The sequence below is a fragment of the Equus asinus genome, chromosome 29 (assembly GCF_041296235.1).
Source record: "Equus asinus isolate D_3611 breed Donkey chromosome 29, EquAss-T2T_v2, whole genome shotgun sequence".
NCBI classification, from domain to species: domain Eukaryota; kingdom Metazoa; phylum Chordata; class Mammalia; order Perissodactyla; family Equidae; genus Equus; species Equus asinus.
Window position 1 is genome coordinate 22,812,770 of NC_091818.1, and position 12,233 is coordinate 22,825,002.

At 38.6% G+C, this 12,233-nt stretch overlaps 1 protein-coding gene across 4 annotated transcripts in view; it reads right to left on the reverse strand.

Annotated features, from left to right (window-relative positions):
* Window positions 1–12,233, reverse strand: part of APBB1IP (amyloid beta precursor protein binding family B member 1 interacting protein) — a 102,275-nt gene that overhangs the window by 63,724 nt on the left and 26,318 nt on the right. For all 4 annotated transcript variants that reach the window (XM_070501336.1, XM_070501334.1, XM_070501337.1 and 1 more), the window contains one exon: window positions 1,895–1,966. In XM_070501336.1, coding sequence (XP_070357437.1) covers window positions 1,895–1,966 — 72 coding nt within the window. The remainder of the gene's footprint in view (window positions 1–1,894; window positions 1,967–12,233) is intronic.

Below are 12,233 nucleotides of genomic sequence, written 5' to 3' on the forward strand. Positions count from 1 at the left end.
ACATCACAGTTAGGGTAGCCAACTAACTTTTTCTCAGAAATATAACTTACTATGCTACTTGAAATTAGAAGTAGGTCTGTAACAAAATATTAACACATAAATGTGTGATAAAACAGGCTTCTAGTAAAACATAGAAAGAGGGAAAAAAGAGATAGGAAACTGATTAGAGCTCCTTTAATCATAGAAAAGTCATTCAAAGGCCAACATGGAGTGAAGTACATAGCTCTTTTCTTTATATGCTTGGTGTGGCCTGTGAAATGATTTTAGGTGGTACGCAAAAACACACAAACAATTAAAACTTAAATTATTGTGTATCTGTTTGGGAGTTTATTAAGAAAAAATTGTGAGAACATCTGACCTACCTGAGATTGAGTTTTTCAAAAATCAATTAAAGACAAATATTAAGAAAGTAATAGGATGGGTGGGTTGTAGACATGGCAAAAATCATTATTTCAAAACAAAAAAGTTAAAAGCACATCATTACATTTTAGTTCCCTTTAATTTTTGCCTACTTTGGAAAATTAGGAAGCCTATGGCTAACCCACCCATCTCAACCACGCCTCAGTTTCAAAGAACAGAATAGGCATAAAATTCACAAATGGATATCAAAATGCCAGCTTTTCTAATGGCTGGGAAAATACCCAATAATCTCAAAGTGCAGTTGACAGTGGTGGAATTGAAGAACAGATTTTAGACCCAAGAACAAAGTGGGGCCTTTTCGGTACCCTGAAATCTTGAGACCAGCTTGTTAGGAGAACTGTATTACCAGGCAAGCCCTGAGACTACACCCACTTGAGCACAATAAAAAAAAGCAATACCCAGAAGGGCCTTGAGTGAAGGTGGGTCCTATACACTCTGAAGAGCTCCCTTCTTACTCCTGAGTTAGAATAACAATACCCAACTGTGGTTCTATGAAATGCTAGACTCTGACCAATCAGAACGGTCATTCCTCCTACCAGAGCAGAGGTGAGTGAATGGATGGAGAGACCATAGATGTTCACTCCCCTTCACGGAAGGAAAGAAAATCCTCTCAATTTTAGAGATGTGGTTACCATCTCCACACTGACCTGATCAACGCCCCTTTCATCTAAGCCTATTATCTCATATTTTGTCTCTTCTTTCATAGAATCTAAACTTTCTTGAATTTTATAAGGAATATAGAGCAGATGCTAGCTAAAATTGATTTATTTTTCCTAAAATAAATATTTTTAAAAACACAGATTATTCCTCATTTATTTTAACTTAAAGAAAATTTTAAGATCCTGTCTTATTTAGGAATATTGGATTATTCTTATTTTAATATTTTATGCATAACGTGATGAGCTGACTATGCTCTGAATCAGAGAAGCATTTATGAGAACATGCTAAAGCTCACCTGACTTTGTAACCTGGGTTAGTGGTGCTCAGGTTGGCAGCCCCTGGGCTCACTTGGCCTGACAGCGGGGTGATCTCTGAGTTAATCTGGTCTTGGTGCCAGTGGCTTTTTCGTAGACCTGAAGCCTATGGCTGAGTGGCTTCCAGGCTACTTTGAGAGAACTAAGTTAGCGTGATTTTCTGAATACAAAGGTAACTCCAGGGGAAACTGTTCAGTGGCGGTGGTTGTAGGGGGTTTGTTTGGGGAAAATCCCTCCATTGGCTAAATGTTTGAACACGATGAACATGAGAATTGCTTTAACAGAATGTATGTGGGACAAATGCACTCAATGAACTAAACTCAAGAGTGTATAATCAAGAAAAAAGCTTTCTTTTTTTCCACCCACTATCAAAGTTACATCAGGAATAGATAATGTTGTCAATCTCCAGTCTTTTTTTTAAAGATAGCTCTCTCATCATGTTAAAATCAAATTCTGTAATCCCATTTTTTCTAATTTGAAAGTTAAAAAGGGGGATTTACCTTGGTCAGAAGATCCATCTCTCCCAGCAAATGGCTGAACATTTGGTCTATATCTTCATTTGACTCACCCATCTGAAAAAGGAGGAAATCCAGATATAAACAGTCTAATGAAAACCTGATCCCTGGATAACTGTCCCAGCTCTTTCTTGACCCCAAAAGCCCCATCCATGGGCAAGTAAATCGAGAAGAGAAGGCTGCAAGAGAGTAAGGTCTATTGGAGCCTAAAATTCCATGACTGACCTCCTCCAATTCGCTTGGTCCAAGGTTGAACCAAACCCTAGGAACTATCTCAGAGTGACAATTGGACTCTGGTTTTTCAGACTAAACTAGTCTCTTTGTGGCCGAGTGGACAAAGAGTACATAATTCAGGAATTCACATGACCATAGGACACCTTTATTAGAAAAGGAGAAAGCCCAGTGCCACAGGTGACAGGGAGAAGCAGAACTTCACCTCCCCTTAAAAGCTTCCACAGAAATGGTATCTCAGGAGTGAGTAAGCATATTCCCGAAACGATTCCTTGCTTTACAAAGACATTCTGCAACAGCAGCTTGCGGTACGTTTATTTGAAAGTATTAAGGTGACTAACGCTGAGAACTAAGGTGGCCACACAATCAAGTGATAAGAGATGGAAATAAAACATATGTCACATTATAGCCTTTCTTTGCCTAAACCAAACGAAGAGATTGTCCAAGATGGGAAAAGTGTTTTCATAAAATGGGGCGGGGACGCCTTGTGAGGTGTGACTAGTTGCTCTCTTCATGACATTTTTGGCAAGGCTGGATGAGGAAATCAGGAGACATGGTTACTGGTCCTCCTTCAGCTACTAACCAGCAGTGTGTTGTTTGATAAAGGGAATCGATTGCTTCATCTGTAAGATGACGAGTTTACCGCAGATCATTTCTCAGGGTCCTCAATGCTCTAAAACACTGGAAGATTAATGTTAATTACAGTTCAAGCTAAGCAGTCTGGTGAGTGTATGTATCATTTAAGCCAAACAATATTCACAGGTGTGTATGCATGTATTTGGGTTTTAATAATTTTACATGGAAAATTTTAAATATATACAAAAGTAGAATAATACAGTGATTTTATGTACTCATTATCCAGCTTTAATAATTATCAATTCATGGTTGATCTTTTTTATTTAGATGTCATATCTATATCTTCCCAAAAGATAATTTTGAAGCAAATATTTTTTCATAAATATTTTAGTTTGTAGCTCTAAAAGGTAGGGTTTTTTTAACCATAATTTTGATATTATTATCTCTGTACACACACACACGTGTGTGTGTGTTTGCATTTAAAATAAAATATTTGTCTAAAATAGGCAAAGTCAAGGCAGATTTATCTTTCCCTGCATAAATTATCTTGAAAATATATGGTTGTCCCTTTACCATAACTTCAAGCTAATACTTGAGTAGCAGTACCTTTTCATTTTTAATAGCTTTAGCTAATAAGGCTTTCTCTGTCTCTTTATAAAATATGTATATGAAAAATTTTTGTCATACTGACTCTGCTACTTAAAACTGATCTGAATGATCTTTTTTAAAAAAATCCAATTCTTTTTTTTTGTTTTTAAAGATTGGCACCTGAGCTAACAACTGTTGCCAATCTTTTCCTTCTTTTTTTTTTTAAATTGCTTTTTCTCCCCAAATCCCCCCAGTACATAGTTGTATATTTTAGTTGTGGGTCCTTCTAGTTGTGGCAGGTGGGACACCGCCTCAACATGGCCTGATGAGCGGTGCCATGTCTGCGCCCAGGATCTGAACCTGCGAAACCCTGGGTGCAACTTAACCACTTGCCACGGGGCCGGTCCCCCAATTCTTGAAATTAAAGAAATGTAATGATGATGATGATGATGATCCCGACACTGATCTGGCACTCACCATGTTCCAAGAACTGTTCTATAAGCCGGGTTGATATTAACAGTAAGCACCCAGGATGGCACTGACAGCGAGCAATCAGAAGGAATGATGGCTGTGGAAACCATTCAGAGTGAGTCGGTGCATATCCTCCAAATATCCACCCTGGAAAGCCGGTGCTCAATCTTCCCAAATTATCTTCAGCAATTGTGCTGGGTTTACATCACTTAGGAAACCTTCTTGCTTAAATTCCCCAGGAGACATTTTCCCCTCTCCCAATTTTAAGACGGAAAAATGATTTTTTCCTCACACAACTTTAGCGTCTTCACTGAACAGGGGTGAGAGTATTTTCTAGCTGAATTTCATGCTTCCCACAATAATTCTTTCTTTGCTCTCCTTCTAGGCTCTCCCTCTAGTGAAACACAAAAGCTACTCTGAGTCACAGTTATTGAGCATAGTCAATATTCAAATTTTAAGTTGTGCATGTTTTATATTGGAGGAAGGACATCTCAATTGCTATGACTATTAATCTTCCAGAATACCCTCTCTGGCTTCCAGTGAAGGAGGAGTCTCACAGGAGCATGAGTAGCTACAAAAGTGAGTTGGTCATGAAGGGCCAGGAAGGGGACTTCAGTTAAAACAGGAGAGGACTATGACACCATGGGACAAGTGCATTCCTAAGTAGCAGACACACCTGAAAGAATCAGGCGTACATACGCATAGGACAGGCAGGCACGTGTTGGAATCCAGGGAAGCCCTCCAGTGAATGCTCGGGGTCAGACCACACAAAGCAGGCAGGTTAGCTCTCAGATACAGAAGTGACGGGTTAGGCAGACACTGCAGGTGTGAGTCTGCATGCAGGTCTAAGAGGTCGGGGAGGACTCAAACACAGCATCACTGAAGAAAGATGGAAGACGTTCATCCTGTTTTATGTGGGTTGTTGGGCACAGTGTTTATCACAGTCAGAGAAGGAAAGAGAGCAGCAGGTGGGCCCTGGCTCTGGTTGGGAAGGGGAGTCAGTGCTAGATCCACTCACATGTGGTTCGAATCCCCTCCCAGTTTCTTACAAAGTGTCTGAATCATACCCTCCCTTCTTCAAATTATCTGCAAAATGGAGGAAAGAAAATGTTTAAGTCAACAAAGTACCCACAGCTTCACAAACTGTCCCCTCAAACAATTAACTGGCACTCAAAATCTTGTAATGGATGATGCATTCATTGCTTTAATAAGAGGAAATTAGTAGAATAAACAACAAAATTCCAGAACTGCCCATGAGAATTTATTTTCATTAGAATATTATGCAGTGCACCATGTGACAAAATAAAGGAAATCTTCAGATAATTATTATTAACAGGGGAAGTTAAGAGTAAGTATTAGTGTTAACATATTTCAAATTTTTTATAGAAGTAACCCAGAGGAGAAGGAGGTGGGGGAGGGCGAAAGAGGTAAAGGGGCACATGTGTTTGGTGATGGATGGCAACTAGACTTTTGGTGGTGAACACGATGCAGTCTGTTCAGAAGTTGAAATATAATGATGTTCACCTGAAATTTATGTAATGTTATAAACCAATGCGACCTTAACAAAGAAAAGAAAGTAATCCATTCAGAGTGGAAAAAATAAATTTATTTGCTGATCTCAAAACTGCCAATCAGTGTTGCATTAAACTTATACGATCCAAAGATGATGCTCGTAATAAGAATCCTACCATTGATGCTTTCTCTTAAATCACTAAATTTGGAAAACTGCTAAAATGCTGAAGAATAAAGTCTTGAAAGGAAATGTGGCGTCAATGAACCAGAAAAACCCACTGAGCCCAAAGGCCTTGGTTTCTCTGTACACATCACCAATACAGAATGGGTTGAGGACATGCCAGGGTGAATCACACATCTAAGATGGAAATAACTTGAAACAACAGCACATTCTCGTGACCTCTGCTGAAACTCTCCCTGTGTTCATCTGGTAAAAATCTTTCTCTGCCCTTCCATTCCTTTCCCCCAGAGTCTGTTGATGTTAAATTATTAAAAGGAATCAACATCAAAATTGTGCTGTAAGTCCACAATCATAAGTACATCTGTTACTGAATGCATCACAGCTTAAAATAGAGTTAGGTCCTTGGTAAAAACACTAAGACATTTAAGTTAGGGGCTATTATTGACATAAATTTGGATTCATCTGTAAATCCAATCATCTTCCATATTTACCCTCTCTGCAGGAAAACCTTGTTTTGGGGATGGACAGAACAAGAGTCACACGGATATATACACAACGGGTACACATACACAGACACACAAGCGTGAGAAAACAGGGCTGTGTCTATTTGTACGTGTGGTATTTTCCAAAGGTCAAAATCAAGATTAAAAAGAGAGAGAGAAAGAAAACACTCAGCCCTCAGACAGCTCAGAGTGTTATTGGGTTAACAGTTTAAAAGAGCAGGGTGGAGCAGCCCTAGTGAAGCAATGGATTGCAAAACCAGCAATGTGCACATCACAAATGGGTGGAATTAACATCTTTTTGTGCATATGTCATTTCTGAGTCCCTTTCGTGTCTTGGGAATGACAACAAACTGTTGACTCAAGGAAAACTGGAATAGTACTTAATCAGATAGATTTTGCTGGCTTTTTTTGCGGGGGTTGGGGGGGTGAGGAGTGGATAGAAGAAGGGTTGGGTCGTTGAGGCTGCATATCCAAGCTGAAATCTTGCCTTAGATTCCCTGAAGGACAAGGGAATTTTCTGTAATGCTCAATATTTCCCTAAGGCTCAAATTTCTAAGCCTCAGTTTTTATCCTCAAATAGTTTCTCTTCTCTCTATATATAAATCCCATATACAAACTTCAAATATATGTGTTTAAAAAAGTCTATCCACAAGAAAAAAAGATTGTAACTATGTTAGGTGACGGATGTGTTAACTAAACATATTGTGGTAATCATTTCATAATATTACATATATTGCATCAACTTGTTCACCTTAAACCTATATAGTTATATGTCAATTATATCTCAATAAAGCTGGAAAAAATCCATCCTAAGTACTCTGATATATATATACATATATATGTTTAACAAGACATATATTTATGTCTATGGCAAAGTTAACCTCATACATCTGACTCAGTTTGGATGCAGGTTTCATTGCCATTTGGATTAGCAATTCCAGCCATGACTTTGGACCTAGATCAGGGCAGACCTTATTTTATCTGTCAGAATAGCTTGCCTAAAAGCAGCCCATTCAATATCCCACAGCCATTTCCATCATTATTCCCCCTCTGGTGCATTCTCCTCCCATATGTCCTAATTTGGCTACTGGTCATAATTCACTTATTAGTCCAACTTAGAAAACTTAGCGTAGTCCTTGACTTGTCCCATTTTTCCATCCAATCAATCAAAAAATCCACTGGTTTTCCCCATGGAGTGTTCTCCTTTCTTGCATCCTCACTATCAAGCCATAGCTGAGACCCTGATCAGCTCATCTAGTCTCCAGCCTCCCAGATACCCCATTCAGCCTCAGTACCATCACCGTGAATTTGAAATACAAATTGAACGTGTCACTCTTCTGTTTAAAAGCCTTCTGTGGCTCATCATGAAGAAGTGGAGAGAGTTCAGGTCTCAGCATGTCTTTCCAAGTCCTTTACAATGTGCCCCAACCTACTCTTCAGGTTTCACCTCTTGCCACACAGGGCCCTTGACATCATCTGAACAGGCTTTTAAAAATTCTTTGTTTTTGTATATGCTACTCCCTTTAAATAATATCCTTGTCTGTCCACTTATCCTGCATAAAATTCTACTTATCATTCAAAATCCAGTTTTCATGTCAACACTTCAATGGTGTCTTCACACTCAGTAGAGAGATTTGCTGTCCATTTTACTTGGTAATCATATCAGTAAATCCTGGCCCCAACAACTTTGATAATGTATTTAATCCCCCTCGGTTTGTTTCCTTGTCTGCAAAATGAGGAGAATAACACGTAATTCATAGGACTATTGTGACAATCAAACAAAACAGTATATGGTACTTGGCATAAGCACTCAATAACAGCATTTACCATACTGAATCATGCTCTTTTTGTTATCGTGTTAGAACCTCTTTCCAGCTTGGGGGCTGTTATTAAGTTAGGATCAGATCTTGTTCATCTTTATGTTTAAAAATGCTTTGATGAAAGCCCAGAGAGATGAAGTAATCTCAGACGGATGGGAAGACGTGAGCTGGAGCACAGATCTCAGGCTGCACAGAAAGCTAGCATGCCATCTCCAATGCCCTAGAGGTGGACCCTGCTGCCCTGCACTCAGAGCTATGACATCCCAGGGCTGGACAGGCACCGAGCTTAACAAATCCCGCCCTTTAACTATCAGGGCAAGTAAACAGAAACTCTGTTTCCAGGCTGTTGCCATAGTTACAAGTTTGTCAACCTCACTCACTATAGCAATAGTTGACTTTTTTCAATGCTTTCCAAGTGAGTAAATACTGATACTTATTCAGCTAAGCTTTGTTGGTAAACACAGAGGTTTCCTTGGGGCTCACATTTATTTAGGCCTGAATCAGTTTTCAAAACCAAAATTTTTGTTGCTTTCAGAAAAATCTAACAGCTACCATGCAACTTGAGTAATGGTTATCAATGGCTTTCCTTCTAATCGAATTCAATTTGAAGTCAGTTAATATTTTAAGTAGTACATTAAGTAACCATTACTTAATAAATAAAAACAAGTTACATCTTCTATCTTAATTATTCTTTTATTCACGTCACATTTCTAATTAATTTTAACCCTATAAACATAGATTTATACCTTACTTTAGAACAAAAATGTAGCAGCTTAATTATACAGTAATATATCAGGCTATCTGTATCACTTTAATATATAATTAAAATGTATTTGTATATGTTTTGCTATTTACACAGAATTGTACGCCTCTGGCTTGCACTGGGTTTCAAAATAGAGAATAAATTGTGTGTGTGTGTGTGTGTGTGTGTGTATTTGCCAATGTCACATTTTGGTTTTTCACGTGTTTAAATCTGCTAATCTGTAAGAACAAAAATGAACACACACGGACATGTTCAAATATTCCTCTCTTGTAACGTATATCTTTGTTGCTATGAACTGAATTTTGAGCATAATAGTATTATATTAAGGGGTTATTTGATGCACTTAAAACTAAATGATTTACTCATAAAACATACAATTTTGTATATTAAATACAATAAGAAATAATAAACTTACTTATAAAAATTTTTCATAAAACAGAAAATAGTTAAAAAGATTATTTTCACACAGGTTTCAAAAAGTGAGCCTAGCAACTTCTGCATAAAATCAAAAGGTTAAGATTTTCCCCTTGTGATCATCAATTCTTGGCTTTACAGAAATGACACATTCAGTGGCAGCCAGCATCAATACAATGAAGAACCCTGTGTTATTTAAATTTTCATAAGGAGCTAATTTGTCAAAAGTCTGCTTTCTTGAAGCACCAGATTAAGATATTACAAACTGGTGGGTGGTCTAATTTGAAGGGTTGCAAAGCTAACCTTTTCAGCTGGGGTCTTAGGTACACATAATTTTACCTGGATTGAGGTATTGATACCAATAACCAAATGAAAATTTTACAGTAATAAGAATTAAAAGAAAAGACAGAATATCTGTTAGTAAAATTTTAAGAATGAAACAAAGGATGTATGAAAATGACTTTCTGATCCTTAAAATGAATCAATTAAGCTCAGACAGGTTAGAACTAGTCTTCAAAATTCTACCAGAACAGACGCCACCTATCTACCAAGAAGAAACTGCCCCTCTGTTACTACCGTGCGTGGCTGTGGGTGGAGAGAGACGACTCTCCCCATTCTCTTTACCTTCCTGATAATAATAAAAATAACTACTAATACACGATCAGGTGTCCTCACTCTGTGCCAGGCACTGTCCTTGTGCTTCACGTGTGCTGACTGATTAAATTCACCCTCACAACTCCCTAGATCGGAGACTTATTTTCCCCATTTACAGAGGAGGAAACTAAAGCACCCAGAGATTAAGTAACTCGCCCGAGGTCACACAATTTCAGTCAGTCCACAAATATTTATTGATCCCAGATACTGTTCTAGGCTTAAACAAACTCCGGAAGATTTTCCTCTATGGCTTTTCCACAACTGTATTTCTCCTCATCAATGTGTCAAGGATTAAATATCTAGACTTTATCTACATACTGTACATGTGGACACACTGTACATATGGGAAGCCATTTTGAAGAGAGTTAAAGGAAAATGTTTGCATCCTTGCATTGAGACTGTTATTTTTTAACCTTACATCCTATCATGTATTTCTTCGTGCAGGTGAGGGTGTTTTGAGTCTATAGTAAGATTGCCAGAGCTGAAATATAACTGGAATCAATGAGAAAAAAGGTTGAAAAATCTGAGACTCTGTTCGTATCAATTTGCTTTGGTATTTTTATTACTTTTAAATTTAAAAAAGAGCTGGCTATGTTTACTTTTTCAAGGAAAAAAAAAATCAGCCCACCTATGACACAAAAGAAGAGAAAAATAAAAAAACATCTGTTCGTGACAGGGATCATACCTAGCCTGGAATATATAGTGCAGAATCCAGACGATCATAAATGCTGGCGGAAATTACGAAGCAGCCAGAGTGCAGTACGATTGGAAAATAACTGACCATATTGAATTTTACCTGATTCCTTCAGTGTAGTTTTTTTTCAAAATGCAATGAAAGCACTTATCAAGAGGAAGTGGTTCACGAAACAACACAGCACATGGTTAAAGGTTCTTGCAATGATTGGGGGAGGGGGGAAGCCAAAGCTTCTGTGTAACATGAAACAGGAAACAGAGCATCTCTAAAATTACACACAACATCAAACAATACTCAACAAAGAACTAAGATGAAGAAATCTCTTGGGCCAACTTAACCGGCTTGGTACGGCACACCTGAGAGGGGTGAAAATTTTAAGAAACGGGCTAACAAACAGTTACTAGGTTAATAGGGTCATCGCTATGGTCCTACGAACAATACAGATCAACGTATCAATCACAACGGAAATTCATGTGGACATCACAGATACGCATATGTACGATTGTGCAAAAGGAATGGCCAAAACGATACGGTTCTTTGGTAAGCAGTACTGTGATGGCAAAAGTTAGATGGAAAAAACATTTGTAAATAAAAAAAGTAATCATGAAATGACACATTCCAAAAATTTAAATGCTACTAAGGGGGTGCTTTGAAAAGCCCTAGAATTTGTCACAGTGTAGAAACACATACATGCACGTATAGAACACGAGACGGGCTATCAACATTTTTTAAAAGTCTGATTTTTAAATGCTCTCATTTCCAAATTGCTTTGCTTTTGAGTGAACGCAGGGTGGAGTGGAACAGAGTAGCGCACTCTGCTAAGTCAGGTACCAGGGTAGGTAAAAAGGGAGATGGCTGAAAAAGACCCAAAAATGGTCAGCAGGACTCGGAAGTAAACAGCATGTGACACAGGGAAACAAAGGTCAGATCTTCTGAACACAACAACATTCTCACTTCCATCTGTCCAGACGGCTTTCTACATTTCTGGGAGACAAACTGTAGGTTAGTTTCACTTGGATATATGTGGGCTGAAAAGAGAGTTTAAAATTTCGAGATTTTCTTAAGTTCTCTTTCTACTCCATTTTGAACATCTATATAAGGAATGGGGAACTGCTTTTGTATTTATGATCTACTGTGACATCAAACCAAAATGACAACATAATTTAGGGTTTTTTGAAGAGACAAAAATATCCACTCATTTGTAAATAAAAACCATGGATACTAATTTTCATACAGAAAACTCCTGTGAATGGTTATCTATAGTCACTGTCCCTACTCGTCTTTTTTCTCTCAAATCTCCCCTGCTATGGCTGAATGTCGTGTCCCCCCCAATTCATATGTTGAAACCTAATCCCCAGTGTGATGGTGTTTGGAGGCGGGGCCTTTGGGAGGTGATTAGGTCAGGAGGGTGGAGCCTTCATGCTGGGATTAGTGTCCTTATAAGAAGGGACACAAGAGCTTGTTTTCCCTCTGCTCTCTGCCATGTGAGGACACAACAAGACGGCCATCCACCAACCAGGAAGTGGGCCCTCACCAGACACCGGATCTGCAGGCGCCTTAGTCTTGGATTCCCAGCCTCCGGAACTGTGAGAAATAAATGTCTGTGGTTTAAGCCACCCAGCTGATGGTATTTTTATGGCAGCCCAAACTAACCAAGACCTACCCCAACTGGACTTCTGTTCCCGCCAAACTGTCTGTGTCAAGATTACCAATGACCTCTATGTTGCCAAATCCAATGCTTAATTCTTAGCATCTTAAACAGCATTGAACACTGTTTGCTGATCACTTTCACTCGGAAATACTTTCTTCACTTGGCTTCCATGAAAGCTTTCTCTCCTGCTTTTCCTTCTAACAGAGGCCAACTGACCGTGAAGCTAATGAAGCTTACGCTTCAGGGCTCCTCACTTGCAGGCCCCT